Genomic DNA, 18765 nt, shown 5'->3' with positions numbered 1-18765 from the left:
CATGGGCCTTGGAATTTTGCTCAACCTTCAGTGAAATAAAGACTCTAATAGCATAGTGAAAACCTGTGAAACCAACACTGCCTGTTGCAACAGCAATTATATTTCCTAAAACAATTCAGTAACATCCACCGAAACTTAATTGAGCTGAAAGGTGTCATCAGAATATTTATTGAGTGTCAGGTGACACACGCAAACAAAGAACTCCATGGTGACTAGCTCCCAATAAAAGGTTCACGATTACCATTGGAGTGCAACAAATACAGAAATAATCTCATGCACCATTCATAACTGTTCAATCAATGAGCGGGCAAACTACACTAAATCCAATGTACATGATATTTCAGAGACGTGAGAGAAAAATCTGGCAGTCATTAAAAAAATTGCTAAAAGCATGGCTGTCACAAGGAAATCGATTTCCCCGGATCTCCCCAAATTCTTCCGTTAGTAAAACAGGATGTACAGGGCGCCCAAATGAGCAGGCCTGGTTCTTCATCACATCTTTCAGCCTGCGTATAGTCGCTGTAATGGAGAGCCTAGGATGTACAATGGGCTCAAACACACAAATTTGCCAAAGGACAGGATAAAACCAGCACAAAAGCCACATGCTGGAGGGATTTCAATTGGACCTCTCCCAATTACATCTCATTCAATACAGCAATGAAACAAAAGACCTGGGCAGCCCCTGGCTTGTCCTGGTCTGCATCCGGACAAGAGCGAGATCCCAGGCTGGCCATGATGGGTTCTGGCTCCCTGAATGCTGCTGGAACAGCTGGGGAGGGGCTGATCCAGGGCCATTGTTTCCTTTCTACATCCCATTAGGGAGGAGAAGAGACAACTAGCAGCATCTGTTCTGGCACTGATAGGTCAGGGCTAATGGGGTGCTGCACTGCCAGACAAGTTGACTTTTGGAATAGACTTTAAAACCTTTGACCTGGTCTGTTTGCTGGGGAGAATGTTAAAAACTTTCTTTTCAACCAGCACACCCAACTTTAAGTCAACATCATGACAACAGATGATATGGCTGCAGAAACCAGCTCCTGTGATTCACACATCACTACAGTCTCTACACTTCAAAAGCACTTCAATAGTTGGATGACTGGTTGGAGAGCCCCAAGGATATGAAAACTTAATTAGAAAGTTATTTGTGTTCTTTTAGAATCACTGAGGGCCCATGCAAACAAAGACAGGGGGTGTCCTACTGGATTCAGTGTGGTTATGAAGAGGCCGGGTCAGGCCTGTTGGAATCAGTGGGGTTTACTAGGAGGCAGGGACAGGCCCGCTGGAATCGATGAAGTTTACGAGGAGGTAGGGGCAGGCCCACTGGAATCTGTGTGGTTATGAGGAGGCAGGGCCAGACCTGCTGGAATTAATAGGGTTTACGAACAGGGAGGGACAACCAGATATTTGGGGTCAAACAGGATGAATGATCCCTTGGGCGAGATCTCACAGCAGGAGTGGGGGAAAAAAACTAAAATATGCAATGGACACAAACTAAACCAGAGACGATTATAGGGCTGCTGCTATTCTATTGCAACCTCCAGCAGCTGGAAGAGTTGCAGCAGCTTTAATGAAGAGTGAGAAACTGACATTACTGCACTGTGTCACCACTTCCCCACTTTGCCAGCAACACCAGGGGCAGAATGGAGATCATGGAACGCCAGCCCCTGCCCATACAGACTGCAGAGTGATCACTGTGGAGTACAGCTGTCAGTGAATACAGTTATGGTGAAGCACAGATACAAAGCAGGCTGAAATTACAGCCAGTTTTCAATTACATTAAATTTCGAGCTTTTTTGATCCCTTACTTACATTTGTGCAGGTTTCCCCGATCTAATCAGAGCTCCATTTATTTATCAGCTTTCCCCTGATAGTGATCCCTTGGTGAAAGTAATGGGAAAATGATACTGTCCCATTGAGAAGTTGGAGAGTGTACCCTGTTGTAGCACCATGATTGCTTAACTCACAGCGATTCCAGCCTGTGTTACAAATGAGCACAGAGTACTCTCCTCTGAACAGAGTGGGAAGAAACTCTAACATTAATGGAATGGAAATGGAGGTGCCACAGCAAGGAATGACTGTGCAGCCAGCCATTAGCTTTGGGAACCTTTGTGGCAGTCTGAAGGACAATCAGAGGCACTTTATCCGGCACCCGATTCCAGATTTCCCTTTCTGCAGCAGGAAGTAGATGTGCAGACAGACAGGATCGCCCGGACTCCCGCAATTACTGCCCCATTCAGTCACATCAAGATCCTCCTGAGCTAGTCCAGGACAGAGACTGACGAATGGCGAGCGACAGCTGACGAAAATGGAGCTTCCTGATTGGAGGGGGAGAATGGAGCCGCTTTTACAGATCATATGGGCTTGTAGAGAAGAGTGGTGACGTACTTCTTCTTGTAACGATGGGTGGCGCTCAATACCATGACACCATCCTGCGAACAATGACAAGTACTTAGCAAAGAGCAAACGCAACATCATTGCACAACTGTAAAGTACAATGCACTTTGGCAGCAACGGGGTAAGGTTACAACATCTCTAGCACAGGACTCAGCATTCGCTCAGGGAACTCAATATGGCAATTCCTCTTCGCTAACCTCTGGGAGCTATACATCAAAATGCAGCAAGGTCAGACGGTGGTCTGTCGTCTCACAACTCTGGGGACTTGGGGCCAATCATAACCTTCAGTGCTATTTGTGCGGAGTTTGCACATTCTGCCTGCCATTCCACACATTTGCCCTCGTACTCTGGCTTCCCCCTACATCCCAAAGTGTAGGTCAGTGGCAAAGAAACAAAAGGGAAGTTGATGGGCATGAGAGAGAAAAGAAGCTGCAGGGAAACAGGACAAGAAGAACAGAACTGGGATCTAACATGGACCCATCAGGCGGAATGCTCTCTGTGTCCACGTTAATAAGTAGAAAGGGCTTGGCACTGAGCTTCAAGTAGTCTTTAGACACGAGGTGCACCATATTTGAAATCCAAAGTTATGAAAGATGAGGTAAAACTGGGTGGGAGAAACTGGAAAATGCCTGAGGGGGAGAACTGTGTTATGCGGGGATAGGAGAGTAATGACTATGAAAGTTGGAGTGGGCAACTAGGGGATAATGAGGATACGCGTATTCCACTTATAGAGTGCAGTTCAAAGCTTTGGGATGTCACAAAGGATGCTCCCGATGACTGACATGCAGCTGTTCATTTAGAGAAATGAAATGTTAATATTGTACCAAGTCTGTACCTTAGTACATTCGACATGAGTAGCAAGATCCAACAAAGAGCACTGATATCAAAAATCTTTGGGTGAATAAAATACCAATTAGGGAACTGGAAGAATTAACCTACCTTCCTCAACAGGTTCCTTCTTTTTTAAAAAAAAGGATCTATTCAAATAGCTAATATGTGCTCCTTTGAAGTGTTGGATCTTTAAAGAATTATCAGGATAAAGGAATGTAGTGGGAGTCTCAACCTTCTAACTTTGCTTAGACTTCCTTGTTCTGGTGGTACTTGTGGGCAAGATGCTTGTGTGAGGGAGTGGGGGGAGACGAGCGAGTTACAAACCTTGGTGCAGTGCAGAATGCGAGGGGAATTTGTGGGAGAAGTTGTGCAAATGCTGACTTTTCATATCAGTATGGATGGGTGGGAGGGACCGGCTTGTTTAGCTCTTGTTTTGTTGCTTATTTTGCTGTTAATGTTTTTGTCTTCTGTGTCGTTCTGCCAAGCACTGTCAGTATGCTATGTTGGTGCCGGAATGCAGTGACATTTGTGGACTGCACCCATACATCGCCAGGCTTCACAAATGAAGCGTTTCACTGTATGTTTCCATGCACATGTGATAATCAATCTGAATATCAGACCCCTCTTATAAGACTGATATCGAGGAAATAAAAGGTGCTCTGTCATAGCTTATGAGCTCCACAATTTGACCAGTGAATCTTGAACTTTTCCTTTTCAATTTACAGCAAGGTACAGCAGTGAATGTTATTGAAAGATCAGCAACACATAATTGGAGTTAGGTGTGCAGTTTTTGCATATTTTTCCTTTTAATTTCCTATTTTTTTTATTAGTTTAAAAAAGTCAAAACCACCTCTCCCATCCCTTAAAACAAATTCTGTCCAGGACAGACTGTTGACTAGAGGAATTTAACAGCCAGTAGGAGAACCTGGTGGGTTAGTGCTTCTGGCCAAGCAGATAGATTGAAGAGTGAAGACATTTTAAAAAAGAGCAATACTAACCTTGATGGACAGAGCATACAGGTGGTTCAACATGACGTGGTTTGGCTCTGGAAGCAAGGCAGGATCACACTAAGAGCAAGAGCAAACACACCAGGATCAGAATGAGACCCTCTCTGTACAGAACATGGAACAGTACAGGCCCTTCGGCCAATCCTTCCACCAACTCCAACACCAAATTTCTTGCAAATTTCTTTCATCCAAGTGCCTAAGAGTCTCTTAAAATACCCTGAATGTATCTGCCTCTACCGCCACCTGGTCAGCGTATTCCACACACCCGCTACTCTGTGTAAAAAAACCTCCCACTGACAGCCATCCTACCTATACTTTCCTCCAACCACATTAAAATTATGCCCTCTTGTATTAGCCATTTCTGTCCTGGAAAAAACATTGGTTGTCCATTCTATCTATGCCTCTTAGCATCTCATACACCTCTATCAAGTCACCGCTCACTCTCCTTCATTCCAAACAGAAAAGCCTCAGTAATGCTTTTTAATTTCAGCCTCTTATGACCGAGAGTTACTGGAGACTTGCACGGGGTTATCGTTCTGTAGCATTGCACAACCCAGTGTGTCGCTACGATGTTGAGGTTCTCAGCCGACTTCAGGGGTGCGTTGGTCAAGCAGTAGGAGAGGGAGAAGGTCATCCACTGCGTTCTGGGCTAACAAATTAATTGAGTGAAAAAATGAAGACAAGTTTGCTGTTTTTAACAGATCAAGAATCCATTGAGTATAAGCTTTTAAAATAAAAAAAAGATGGGTTTTTGCAAAGTTACTGGTTAGGATGGTGGCTATGTGTAAATGGTACAACAAAAATATTCAAGGACATCTTTGCAGGCTTAGAAGCAGAATGATATATACAAACACTTAACGAACAGACTGTCATAGGATAATAACCTGTATGGCTACTCAATTCATATGCATCAGAACCAGTGCCCAGTCTCACGACGTTGGGCAACTGATAATCACACAGCACTGGACATGTGTAGTATTCCACAGTATGTACATTGCACCAGCTAAAAAGAAAAACATCTTGTGTACAGAACTAGGCACACATACACAATATAATAGTGACGATAATAAATCAAAAACAGTACCAGAAGTCAGGGACAAATACAAACTCATCTACTCAGAAAGTGAAAAAACATGCTTTAAAACCACCCAGTTTATTTATCTGCTATAAAGCACTGGCATCCTCACGTCTGTGATTCTATACTGATCATCTGAATGACAGTATCAACAGCGGCCCACCAGCTAAGAGTTTCCTCACCCGGTGAAAGGCAGCCAGAAGCACAGAGTTATTGTCCTTCTTTGTGAATGTGGTGTACTCTTGGGCAACCCACAAAGAGAACTCAGATCTTCTCAAATCCGGGTTGTCCCAAGGACACCAGTACACATCCCACTGTGTGTCTGCAGGCAGCACCTCCACAATTTCATCACAGGCACAGGCATGCACTGGATCCTCACACAGATCCTGAACAGCTCTCAGTATCCCAATGAAAAGCTGACTCGTCGAACATTGATCATTCAGCTCCCAGTAAGCTAAACCTCATAAAGGCCAGTTGTATCATGTCATTGCAAATCACAGAAAAAGCAATGGCTTGAACTCACTGAGATGCCCGTGTCCTTGTTCAGGATGACCTGGAGCAGGTGTGGCGGCAGAATAGGTGGCGTTTTAATTCTCTCCTCTGGCTTGTACACGTATGGATCCTGATGATACGGGCCAGGGGGAGAGCTTGACAGATCTAAGAAAGATTAATCATCCTGATTAACCCTACTTTGAGATTAATAACAGAAGCCGTGACGGTAGCTAAAATGCTTAATGTAAACAAGGGTAGTAGCAGCAAAACTGATCAATGAGAAAAAGGGGCAGGAATTCACGAAATGAGTATGAGATCGTTTTCATTAATGCATTTCTAGCTCAAAGTGGATGTGCGAAAAATTTATTTTGTTAATAAAAAAAGGCAAATAACCTAGAAAGGACAACATTAAAAGGAGTTGAGGAGTGCCTGCCAGGTGCTCAGTAGGCCTTAACTGGAGCAATGGGTTCAGTTTCGAGTCACTGGCAGCAGCTCTACAAGTATGCCACTTTGGGAATAGTTAGAGCTTTGGAGTAGGTAAAGAAACAAGTTACCAGAACATACCAGGCATGTAGGAATTAGGTTACGTGGAGAGGGCATATCCTCAGAGTACAGAATGTTCAGAGGAGATTTAATTTTACTACAGGCAGAAATGTTGGGAGCCAGACGGATACTAAATTATGAACTCTCTGGCTCTTCTGCCAACCACCTTGATAGATAGATAGATAGATAGATAGATAGATAGATACTTTATTCATCCCCATGGGGAAATTCAACATTTTTTTCCAATGTCCCATACACTTGTTGTAGCAAAAACTCATTACATACAATACTTAACTCAGTAATAATATGATATGCATCTAAATCACTAACTCAAAAAGCATTAATAATAGCTTTAAAAAAAAAAGTTCTTAAGTCCTGGCAGTTGAATTGTAAAGCCTAATGGCATTGGGGAGTATTGACCTCTTCATCCTGTCTGAGGAGCATTGCATCGACAGTAACCTGTCGCTGAAACTGCTTCTCTGTCTCTGGATGGTGCTATGTAGAGGATGTTCAGGGTTTTCCATAATTGACCGTAGCCTACTCAGCGCCCTTCGCTCAGCTACCGATGTTAAACTCTCCAGTACTTTGCCCACGACAGAGCCCGCCTTCCTTACCAGCTTATTAAGACGTGAGGCGTCCTTCTTCTTAATGCTTCCTCCCCAACACGCCACCACAAAGAAGAGGGCGCTCTCAACAACTGACCTATAGAACATCTTCAGCATCTCACTGCAGACATTGAATGACGCCAACCTTCTAAGGAAGTACAGTCGACTCTGTGCCTTCCTGCACAAGGCATCTGTGTTGGCAGTCCAGTCTAGCTTCTCGTCTAACTGTACTCCCAGATACTTGTAGGTCTTAAGGCAGCAGTTTTAAAAACTCCAGAACTGATCATCTGTTATTTGTGAAGTGGGGTGCCGTGTGCAATCATAATCGATTGAAAACGGACATGGAAGCACGGAGAAACATCAGGAAATCTCCAGGAAGACCTTCTTCGTTGCTGCTGCTGCTGTGAGGTCCGGGACTCTGCTGGGAAGAACAGGCCCCCAGTCCTCGGGGTCGTGTTGCCGATGGCCGTTGGCAGGGCCGTCTTAATACGCTCGGCAGAGGATGGTGCTCGGAGAAGCTGTGCCGGAGGGGATGGTCGTTGGCTCGGAGATTCGACGGACTCAGGTCGCTTTTGGTGTGTGCTGCGTCTGCAAGGCTGGTTTTGACGGAGCTTCCACTGTGTGCTGCGTCTGCGAGGCTGAGTCGGGCGGCGCCTTGGAAGTCCATAGTGGGGGTATTCCCTTCTGCCGCCGGCATGGGATTGCGACTCTGTCGGGACCTGGGGACTTGTGGAAACTGTGGTGATTTCTTTTGAACTTACAGTTCTTTAACATCTTAGACTAATTTTACTGTGCCCATAGTCTGTTTTTTATCAATTATGCTATAGTTTGCACTGTTGTAACTATATGTTGTAATTATGTGGTTTTGTGCAGGTCTTGTAGCTTTAGTTTTTGGTCTTGTTTTTGTCTGGTGGGTTTGGAGCTTCTTTCCGGGGAATGCACTAGACGGTAGCGTGATATTAATACGCAGCAGCCTCTCCGGACTCTGGATTGGGGATTGCCAAACGTTATGTGGATTTTCTGGTGTAGTCTGTTTTGTCATATGCTTTTGTGATACCATTCTGGAGGAACGTTGTCTCATTTTTTAACTGCATTGCATTTGTGGTTTCTAAATGACAATAAACTGAATCTGAATCTGATTTGTGTTGACCAATTACAAAAAGGGCAATAGAAACAGATTCAAGAGGATGGAAATAGAATAAATGAAGACCAAGTGGTGACAGAGCAGGCATGTTGAATTCATTGCATAGCCTTAGCAAACAGCCAGCAAGGAGCTACAGGCTGAGTTCCTCCTCCTCCTCTCATAAGGGGAGCATGCCTTATGAGAACAGGTTGAGTGAACTCGGCCTTTTCTCCTTGGAGCAACGGTGGACGAGAGGTGACCTGATAGAGGTGTGTAAGATGATGAGAGGCATTGATCGTGTAGATAGTCAGAGGCTTTTTCCCTGGGCTGAAACAGTTGCCACATGAGGACACAGGTTTAAGGTGCTGGGGAATAGGTACAGAGGAGAGGTCAGGGGTAAGTTTTTTTTGAGTGGTGAGTGTGTAGGGCTGCCAGCAATGGTGGTGGAGGCGGAAACGATGGGGTCTTTTAAGACAGCGGCCTGGTGGTTGGGGACCACTGTTTTAAGTGGCATTTAGATAGGTACATGGAGCTTAGTAAAACAGAGGGCTATAGGTTAGCCTAGTAATTTCTAAGGTAGGGACATGTTCGGCACAACTTTGTGGGCCGAAGGGCCTGTATTATGCTGTAGGTTTTCTATGTTTCTATGTCACCCAAACATTACATGTGGCACTTTTTCAAGTCTTATCACAATTCAGCTCTCACACCTCCGACTCACCTGACATGTCTGAACATTTCTGCGAATCCACCATCAATGCATCAAACACCTCGAAGTCCGTCTGCCGCACCTGAATGACATTGTTGATCGTGCCGAGCTGGCTGGTGGTGGTGGGCTGTAGAGACAGCACATTTCAAAACTTACACATCAAACCACAATGTGCAAGCTGCAAAGCCTTTAGCACCAATGTCTCTCCAATGCTTCAGTTCATCATCCTTGTGTCGTATTTGACCCTGTGTACCCGAGACAAAACTCATTACTGGTTTCTGTCCCTGTAACATCCCTCAACCCGGCCAGAATGCACCCAGTTTGGAAACCTCCATCGTGCCTCCTGAGCCTATCCACCACCAGCCCAACAAATCACACCATCCCCTTTACTCACAAGCCTGGTTTTGGCTGACCTACCTGCCTCCCAATTAAAGTCTGATTGTAAAATTATCTCGTTTTCAAATTGCTGGGGTGAGGGGGGAGGAGTATCTCCTAGGGGTGGTGTTCCCCACACTTTTGAAGCCCTTGTCTGAACTGGTAGATGGTGGGTTTGGAAGGTGTTGGTCTACTGAGTCTCTCTGAGTTGCTGCCGTGTAACCTATGGACAGGACAGACTGCTGCTAATGTGTGTTGGTGGAGAAATGAGCAACAGTTGTGGAAGGGCTGCTTTATCAATGTCCTTATCTAAACTTGAGCTTCTTAAGTATTGTTCAAGCTGCATTCAATCCAGGCAAGGAGAGTATTCCATTGCACTCTCGACTTAAATCTGGTGGATGCCAGACAGGCGTTGGTATGTAGGGGAGTTACCCACTGCAGGATTCCTAGCCTCTGACCTGCTCTTGCAGCTACATTATGTATTTGGCTACTCTAGTTCCGTTTCTGGACAGTGTATTATTAGAGGGGATTTCAGGAAATGCCATGGAATGTCAGGGGGTTGGATTTTCTTTTTTTGGATATAGTCATTGCTTGACACTTGTATAATGCAAATGTTACTAGTCAGCTATCAGCCCAGGCCTAGATATTGGCCAAGTCTTGCTTCATTTGGATATGGACTTAATAAACTTCATTATCCGAGTAGCTGGGAATACCGAAGGTTTCCTCTTTGATCCCCATTGACTCACATTTAGCTGCCATACTTAATCAAATATGGCCTTGATGTCACAGGTGTTTCCTTACTTCACCTGCAGAGTTCCACTCTTTTATCCATGTTTGCACCATAACTGTGAAATGGTCAAGTGCTGAGTGGCTTTGGCAGAAAACAAATCGAGCTTCTGTGAGCAGGCCATTGCTGACTGAATGTGGTACTGATTACCCCTTCCATTCTTCGCTGATGAGAACAGACTAACGGAGTGGTAATCGTGCTTCTGGAGGGACATCCTCCCACAGCATCAGGTGGATGCCAGAACAGCCGGCCAAGGATAAAATATGCAGGCAATTTTGCTTTGATCAATGGTCTCCACACAAAGCTAATTATATGTGATAAGGACCTAAAATTAAGTTCAAGCATTCTGTAAGAAAAATAACGAGCAAGACTTGGAACTACAGTAGTTTTCTGGCCCAGCCTACTGCGAGACTGAGTTTCCTAGACTCTATCCATATAAGATATAAAATTCAAGGGTGGCAGTGTGGAGCAATTCTGAAGATTCTCCATGCCACAAAAATGGACCATGAATCAAAGTATGTATATCATACATAACCTTGAGAATCATTTTCTTGTAGGCCCTCAGAGGAAAACAGAACCACAGAGAATCCACAAAAAACACACACTACAAAAACTGAAACTGGAAGAGACAGCCATGGCGGACTTGAAGCCATTTTGAAGTTTCAAGGCCCCAGAGCAGAAAACAAGCCAGAGTTCAGCCCCACCACTCCGTGCCAGCCAGGATCTCCCACCCGAGTCTGTCCAGTGTACCTGTGTTTGCCCTTTCTCCCTCTCTTGTCGCTACTGCCATCGGAGTGAAGTGCCGGAGTCCTGGGAGCTGTGCCGCCAGGTTCCGTAGCAGTTGTTGCACTCCTGGACTAACTTCACTCGCCTCAGTGCTGAAGTGACTCAGCAGCCCACGGACTCCCCCACCTTCGGGGATTCGGGAACCCTCGGACCACCCCTTGGGGACTTGGCAGCTCACATTCTCAGTATTACTTGTTTACATTGTATCATTTGGACAATCTGTTCCCTTTGCACATCAGACTTTAGTCTTTCTTGTTATAGTGTGGTGTTTCGTGGATTCTATATTTTCGATTTTGAGATACAATACAGTAACAGGCCCTTCTGGCCCAATAAGTCTGCTCCGCCCAGTTATACACGTGAGCAATTAACCCACTAACCCATACATCTTTGGGAGGTGGGAAGAAACTGGAGTACCTGGGGGAAACCCAGGCACTCATGAGGAGAATGTACAAACTCTGTACAGAGAGCAACCCATGTCGCCAGCACTGAATAGCTTTATGCTAACTGCTACACTCTTGTGCTGCTACCGAGTTTCATTGTTTTTCCCGCAAGAAAGTGAATCTCAAGGTTCTAAATGACACACATACTTTGACAATAAATGAACGTTGAACATTGAACAGTGCCTATAACATGGCCAATCACAACGTGTACCAGTTCCCACATATCCTGGCTCCCTTTCATTAATTACAGAACACAACCATCTCATACCTCTGATGAATCGTGAGTCCACTGACCATCCACGTAGAACTTGTACTGATGCTCACCCTCGGGGAGATCCAGAATTGCCACAAAGTTGTTCTGACTGTAGAAGGCAAGGGAGAGGAGTAAATAAGCTCATGAAATGAGTTGTGGCTGATGCTGCTGAGTCAGTTCATAATGTCCCTGGGCAGAAGGCAGCATTAGATGGGCAGTTGTAGGTGGTGTTCCTGTCTCACAGTTCAACTCTCACCTCTTGTGTTGCATGCATGGTGTTTACATGCTTTTCTCTCTCTGTGAGCACACAAACTTGTCCCAGACGATTCATTTTCCCACCCTCACATCTCAAAGATGTGGTGGTCATTTAGACAATAGACAGTAGGTGCAGGAGTAGGCCATTCGGCCCTTCTAGCCAGCACCGCCATTCACTGTGATCATGGCTGATCGTACACAATCAGTACCCTGTTCCTGCCCTCTCCCCATATCCCTTGACCCCGCTATCTATAAGAGCTCTATCTAACTCTCTCTTGAATGCATCCAGAGACTTGGCCTCCACTGCCTTCTGGGGCAGAGCATTCCACATATCCACCACTCTCTGGGTGAAAAAGTTTTTCCGCATCTCTGTTCTAAATGGCCTACCCCTTATTCTTAAACTGTGGCCTCTAGTTCTGGACTCACCCATCAGCGGGAACATGCTTCCTGCTTCCACTGTGTCCAATCCCTTAATAATCTTATATGTTTCAATCAGATCCCCCTCTCATCCTTCTAAATTCCAGTGTATACAAGCCCAGTCGCTCCAATCTGTCAACATATGACAGTCCCGCCATTCCGGGAATTTGGTTAATTGGCTACTGTAAATTTCTGTCACGAACTTTAATGGGCTCGTGAGACAGAATGGGCTACAAGGAAATAAGTAGGGAAATGAGGTTTAGGGGATTGCTCCAACAGCCAGCATAGATTCATCAGACCAAATGGCTTCCTTCTACACCATGTGGAAATATGAAGCTTGTTAAACGGTCTTGTGCAGCTAAACCTGGAACTAAAAGCAACTAGAAAGGAAAGAATTGTCTGGCACCCTGGGGCCCATCCACTCCTGATTGCAGTTGAGTATGGAATGCACCAAATGGTGAAACTGATGGCATACTGTGAGATATTTGTACTCCTCCTCCAGTGGGAGTTCAACAAAACCCTTGGAAAACAATCAACACACTCACGTGTAGCTCCTAAGATTTCTCATTGGTTCTCTGTCAAACTTGTATCAGAAAGTCAAAGAGCCCATGGAAATGATTATATTGCACATCAGGTTTGTGCTGCAGTTGTCATGATAACTGCTCAGGAACTACAGTCCTTGTTTCCAAAAAGATCATCTATCTATCATTGCAATTAAATATAACTCTCTTTATCACAGTGGTTGAACCTAATGCTACAACTCCCCATTGTGGTTATTATGAAGCATCACTACTGTTACGTACTCGTGACACGTGACAGTGGTACCCTTGTCACGTGACTGGGGTTGAAGTTATACTGGACTTGAGGTAATGGTCTTGTGATGGTGGAGTGACATCATTTTCCCGCCAGTAGAGGTCATGTGACAGGTTTTTTTTACAGGGTATAAAAGGAAGACCCCACCCTGTCAGGTGGGGCAGTTCGTGGCTGGATTTGCCATGTTGACTTCATGCCACTGCGTGATTTAATGTGATGACGCAGTTTAGTTGAAAGATGAAGTTTTATCTAATGCCTAAAGTTTAAAAGGTCATTGCCAGCAGTTTCTTTACAATACTGCTAGTGGAGAGTGAATATCGGAGTTCGGAAGTTAAAGATCGAGGAGAATCAATTTTCGACGGTGGATTGGGTTCGACCTTGTGTGATCCTCATTCGGAAGGATTTCGTTGACTATTCTTGTGTTAATCCCTGGGTTGACCAGAAAGGATTTGAGAATAGTGTGGAAGGAAAGGTCAGTGCCTTTAAGCCGTTACGTTTCATAAAATTCGTTGTGGGAAGAGTTCGACGCCGGGGATCGAAGGACAACGACGTGGAAGAGAATTTAAATTGCCTTAAAAAGTCTCTCCTTTTAAATGGACTGAGCATTTTGAACTTTTGGCAATACCGCTTTAAAGAACTGTTTTTTTTGCAACATCGCTTTAAGAACTGTGAAGATGCCGCACAGCAGCTGTTTTCCGGTTACGTTAGTGTTTGTTTACTTTTGGGGGGTTTGTTTTCAGTGTTTAATAAACGTGTTATTTGTTATAAAAACCCTTGCCTAACTCATATATATTTATTGTTGCCTGAATACGTAACACTACCTAGTTCAGGTACTCCTGTGCCAATGATTGGATAAGCAATACAACGTTACTGGACCCATTACCATTAATATAAATGAAAACTATTCTTGCATCAGTATGCACTTACTAAACCTCTAAATTATGTCTTCCTACATAGATATACTACTCCAATTCAAGTCTGGTCTTCCTGTAAAGAGTGTTTGTCATTTGTCTCGCACCCACAGCAGGTCTCCAGTAACCATCATGGAGGGCAGCCTGCACTCCTGTCAAACTTATGAGGAGGGGTTTGGGGTTCAGGGAGACCTACCTTCTGGTCAGTGGGATTTTGTTGGTCCAACCATTGAAGGATCCAGAGATAAAAACTTCCTTCCCACCCCCTTTCCATCGAAACACAGTCGGGCGAGCCTGCTTGGAAATTTTGTCAGTCACTTCCAGGTCGTGTTGCCAGGCAAGGTACTCATCCTTCTCCATCGGGCCCTTGAAGGCAGAAGAAAACTGAAAATGAACCCAATCACTGGCCGATTTAAAACTCAACTTTCTTAACTACATTTCATCTGCAAGTAAAGCAACCCAGGAACAGCTGACTTACAAACAAATGACTAATCTGCTTGAGTAGAGCAGTTGGAGCAGACCTGCATGGAACTTAGTGAAATCCGTTAGGCAGAGTCTCAGTATAGTCTTGTGACAAACTGAGACCTTTGCAAAATGTACAGACTCACTACAATCAACGTTTTATGAATGCAGATAATCTTCTTGCAGAAATGGTGTGTGAAGATGACTTTCTTCTACCCTGCTTCTTCCTTCCATACAGAACAACTGACAACTATAGCCCTGTGGTTACAGCATCAGGAAGTTCCTGGCCGGGATCTACATCAACACACCAGTCCCAATGAATGACGCCCCCCCCCCCACCCGCAACATCTTTTGGGGAAATCTCTGGAAAACCCAGATGCTGTTGCAGCAGGCAACTTACAATGTTTTAACTTTTCTGGACATGCGCAGGTGATTTGTTAACCCCTTTGTGCTTGGAGTATGTGCAAAGGATCTCAAGGGTGTAGCAATTCCCTGCCACATACAGTTTGGAATCTGCATAAACAACCTGGCTAGTTTAAAACTGGTACACAGAAACAGCAATACCATTGATTTTAATGATGGGGATTACATGCTATAAATTAAAATTTAACAGGCATAATAGTTTCTTATTGCAAGAACATTTATTGTATTTGGGCAGCAATGGTAACCCAAGGTATGAAAACACAACAGAAGAAAAGACTGCTCAGTGGGAGGGGTGGCAGATCAGTAAAGAGTGGAAGTAGAAGAGAAAAGGACAGGGGTAGGTTTCAGTTACTGTCACTTTTCTGATGCTGTGATCCAGGACGTTGTAAAAGGGAGTGCGAAACATTCAAACATTCCAGAAAACAACATGTTCAGAGAGGATAAGCAGAACGCCAAATGAAATGATTAAGGAAGAACTGACTAAGGGAGGAGAAAGAAGTTGTCATCAAAGGGTTAAAGATGGAATTCACCTACTTAGAATTAAACAGCAACTGAGGCCGCATTACATTATTGTGCGTGTCTATAGACGACATCATAATGGGGCAGTGATAAAGATAATCCACAAAGAAGCTAGAAGGATGCAAAGCAAGTTCCTCTCACAGAGGGTAATGAACCTAATTTTCTATCCTGGAGGGTCACAGAGGCTACATCACTGGAGGGATTGAAAGAGATGGATATGGTTTTGAATTGGCACAGGAGAGAAGTTGATGCCAGGGTAGATCAGTCAGGGAAAAATTACAGAGCAGCTCTGAAGGATTGAGTGGTCCACTCTTACTTCTTCTGTTCTTTGGACAACCATTCATTAATCAACAGGGCCAAGGTAGAACCAGGAACATTCCTGCTCTCCGATTCAACATTGTCCAATCCTCCAGCAGCCCTCTGCATCTACAGACAACTGGAAGATTATGGCTGGTACTGTGCCGAATTCCAACCCCCAGTTATCTCTGCTACCTGGCTCAGCTTTGGGACAAATACAAACACTGCCTGTGTCTAACTCCTGAGGCTGCTCAGTGACAGTCCCTCACATGTACTTTTGGCAAGTGTAAGGTCCTGCTGGTTTTGCTGCCTGTCACTTCCTACCATCGGCACTCTTCGAGAGAGTTGGAGGAAGACAATTATCCTCTGCAAAATAGTTTAGTGGGCAAAGCAGGGAGCACGGAGAACAGTACGTGATGGAGAAAATATTAAAAATCCTTTGTGGAGATACCAGTACTTTGATCTCCTCAGCATGAAAGATGTCTGCATCTTCTGGACTGTCCATCAAAATCTTGGGACGGTCGTGCTCTTTGGTATGAATAGCGCTGCCAGTGCTGTCTCTTCGGGAGGCTTTGTGACCCCCATGGCGCTCTAGCGCCGCACGCTCGCTGTTGGTGTTGCCCATCCTTTGAAGCTCAGTAAAACCCACTAAACAAATACAATGGGCAAAGAGGTCAGTCAATGGGAGAAGAAGCAAGGTGGGGGGGGGGCAGGGGAGTATATGTCGGGAGATGGAGCCGGGTGACGGGGCGGGGAAGAATTGGGGAATGGAGGGACGGACTAGGTGCGGGTGAAGAGACCGAGCCAGTGGGAGGGGTGAGGGAGATGGAGTGGATATTTTGGTACTGCGGGCTGGGGGGCGGAACCGGGGAGAGGGTGTCGGGAGCGCCGGTCGCACAGGCCGGGCCGTCCCGATAAACAGGCGAGGGCGGAGCCCCAGCCTCCCCACAGGCCGTCCGGCGTGAACGTTACGAGCTCCGGATTACGATTCACCCCGTGTACCGAATCGTCGTTGGTCGCCGCCGTCGCCGTCCGTACACGACTCCTAAAGGACACTCACCGGCCTACGTTTTAATCCCTTCTTCCTCCGGTCGATGTTCACCGACACACCGCTCCTCCTATCCGCCAATCAAATGCCACCCAACCGGTCCCACCAACTACGCGCTCCCAGGGATAGTGAACGCTGATGAGCTGGAGCAGGATTCCGGATCCCGACAATGCTATGGACATGTTACTGTAATTATTCATAATGGGAGAGCCCTCATTACAGCAGGGACTCTGTTATGAAATAACATCATATATTATGTACGTACAACCCTAATCATTTCCTCAGTAATAGTAACACTATGACCACTTTCTCGTAAAATTTATTTGAAATTCGTACTTGTGTAATTTTAAATGTTAAGCCTCTAATGCTACTGCACGCAAGTTTGCTTATTACATTTGTGTAGTCACGACCTTCTGCAATTGACAATAAACTCGACCCTCATCATAATTGAAAAATAAATTGGCTTTTGCAAAATACTTAGAATATTGTGTACAGTTTTGGTCAACAACCTATAAAAATGATACCAATAAGACTAAGAGTGTAAAGAATTGCCAGATCTTGTAGACTTAAGCTATTGGTAAAGATTGAATAAGCAAAGACTATATTTCCTAGAGTGTAAGAGAATGAGGAGAGATTTGATCGAGGTATACAAAATTATGATAGTAAATGTAAGCAGGTTTTTTCCACTAATATTGGGTGCAGCTAGAAATAGAGGTAATAGGTTAAGGGTGAAAGGTTTGAGGGAAACATGAGGAAACTCTCTTCTATGAGAGGCTGGTGAGAGTGTGGAACAAGCTGCCAGCAAAAATGCTGGATGTGTGATTGATTTCAACATTGAGGAGAGGTTCCGATAGGGATGGGAGGGGTGTGGAAGGCTATGGTCTGGGTGCAAGTCAATGGGACTAGGTAGATAAATAGATTAGCACAGACTAAATGGGCCAAATAGCCTGTTTCTTTGTTGCAGTGTTCTGACTAAATAAAACTGCAGATGCAGAAACATGAAACAAAAACAGAAGTGCTAGAAGAACTCAGCCAGTCAAGCAGCCTCTGTGGAAAGAGAAACCAGTCAACATTTCAGGTTAGGGAACCTTCCCTGGAACAGAAGTGAGGTAGTAACTATATGGAAATTAGGGCAAATTAGGTGGCAAGGAGCATGAGGTCTGACTATTAGAGGCATTTTGTGAAAAGAAAGTGCAAAAGGACATAAGCCTAATAACAGTTAACAATGAGGGGAAACTATTCCTACATTTCTGAGGAAGGTTGTCTTTCTTAAATATTTGACTGGTGTCTCTTCCTCAGACTCTGCTTGACTGAGTTTTCAGCAATTTTTAAAATTCACCTTTAAATTCATTTTGGATCACTCTCTCATGGATGTCGAGGAATGGGTAATAAAGGGCCATTTTTATTACCCATCTCTCACGTCCATGATGGTGGTCCTGGGCCACCTTCTTGAAGCACTGTAGTCCTGGTGAAAGTGCTTCTGTGGTCCTATCGGGAAGGGAGTTCCAGTAATGACATATTTCCAGATCAGTATGGTGAGGCAAACTGGTAAGTGGTGATGTTCCCGAGTAATTGCTGTCCTTACCCTTCACCTCTGCCAAGATCATGGGATTGGGAAGTACAGCTGCAGAAGCCTGGGTAAGTGCAGTCTATTTTGTAGGCGGTACATTCTGCAACTACAGTGAATAACTGCCAAAAAGAATGAACGATCAAGTTGATCATCAGAGTGGCAAGCAAATGGACTGTTTCATCCTGAATGAAATTAAGTTGGTTAAGAGCTGTTGGAGCTACACTCAACAGGCAGCTGTTATCTTCCTGACTTATGCAGACATTGGGAAGCCTTTGGGATGTCAGGAGGTGAGTCGCTTGCTACAAGATACCCAGACTCTGAGCTGCTTTTGTAGCCTGAGTATTTACTGTACGTAATTGGTTCATTTGACTTTCTAGATATTGAGTCAGGGACTTGGAGATGGCAATAATCAGACCCTCTCATTGTAAGTAGTTAAACTGTTAAGAGTATTACTGTAATAATATGGATTGACAGTTTATCTTAATGTTCCAGTTGGCTAAGCAACAGACCACACTGCATGTAGATAGAGTTTGCTACTGCAGGAAATGGACAGTTGATGTTTCAAGTAGAGAACATTCATCTGGATTTTCAACAGGCAGTAACTAGATAACAAATTCAGGCACAGACTCAAAG

At 44.7% G+C, this 18765-nt stretch overlaps 1 protein-coding gene across 3 annotated transcripts; it reads right to left on the bottom strand.

Moving 5' to 3' along the window:
* Positions 1-139: 139 nt before the first annotated feature.
* Positions 140-16940, bottom strand: prkab1a (protein kinase, AMP-activated, beta 1 non-catalytic subunit, a). 3 transcript variants are annotated; one of them, XM_073065364.1, is made up of 8 exons: positions 16575-16940; positions 15966-16162; positions 14010-14179; positions 11433-11526; positions 8789-8903; positions 5831-5964; positions 4224-4292; positions 140-2429 (listed from the first exon to the last, which is right to left on the bottom strand). In XM_073065364.1, exons 2-8 carry the CDS (start codon positions 16137-16139, stop codon positions 2352-2354), a joined length of 834 nt encoding a protein of 277 aa, XP_072921465.1. In that variant the 5' UTR covers positions 16140-16162; positions 16575-16940; the 3' UTR covers positions 140-2351. The 3 variants fall into 3 exon arrangements, with proteins under 3 accessions (XP_072921465.1, XP_072921467.1, XP_072921466.1); XM_073065366.1 differs by having other exon boundaries at positions 15972-16162; positions 16575-16793; XM_073065365.1 differs by having other exon boundaries at positions 16517-16648.
* Positions 16941-18765: the final 1825 nt, after the last annotated feature.

The sequence above is a fragment of the Hemitrygon akajei genome, chromosome 14, assembly GCF_048418815.1.
Source record: "Hemitrygon akajei chromosome 14, sHemAka1.3, whole genome shotgun sequence".
Lineage (NCBI taxonomy): Eukaryota > Metazoa > Chordata > Chondrichthyes > Myliobatiformes > Dasyatidae > Hemitrygon > Hemitrygon akajei.
This window is presented reverse-complemented; position numbering and strand designations above follow the sequence as displayed.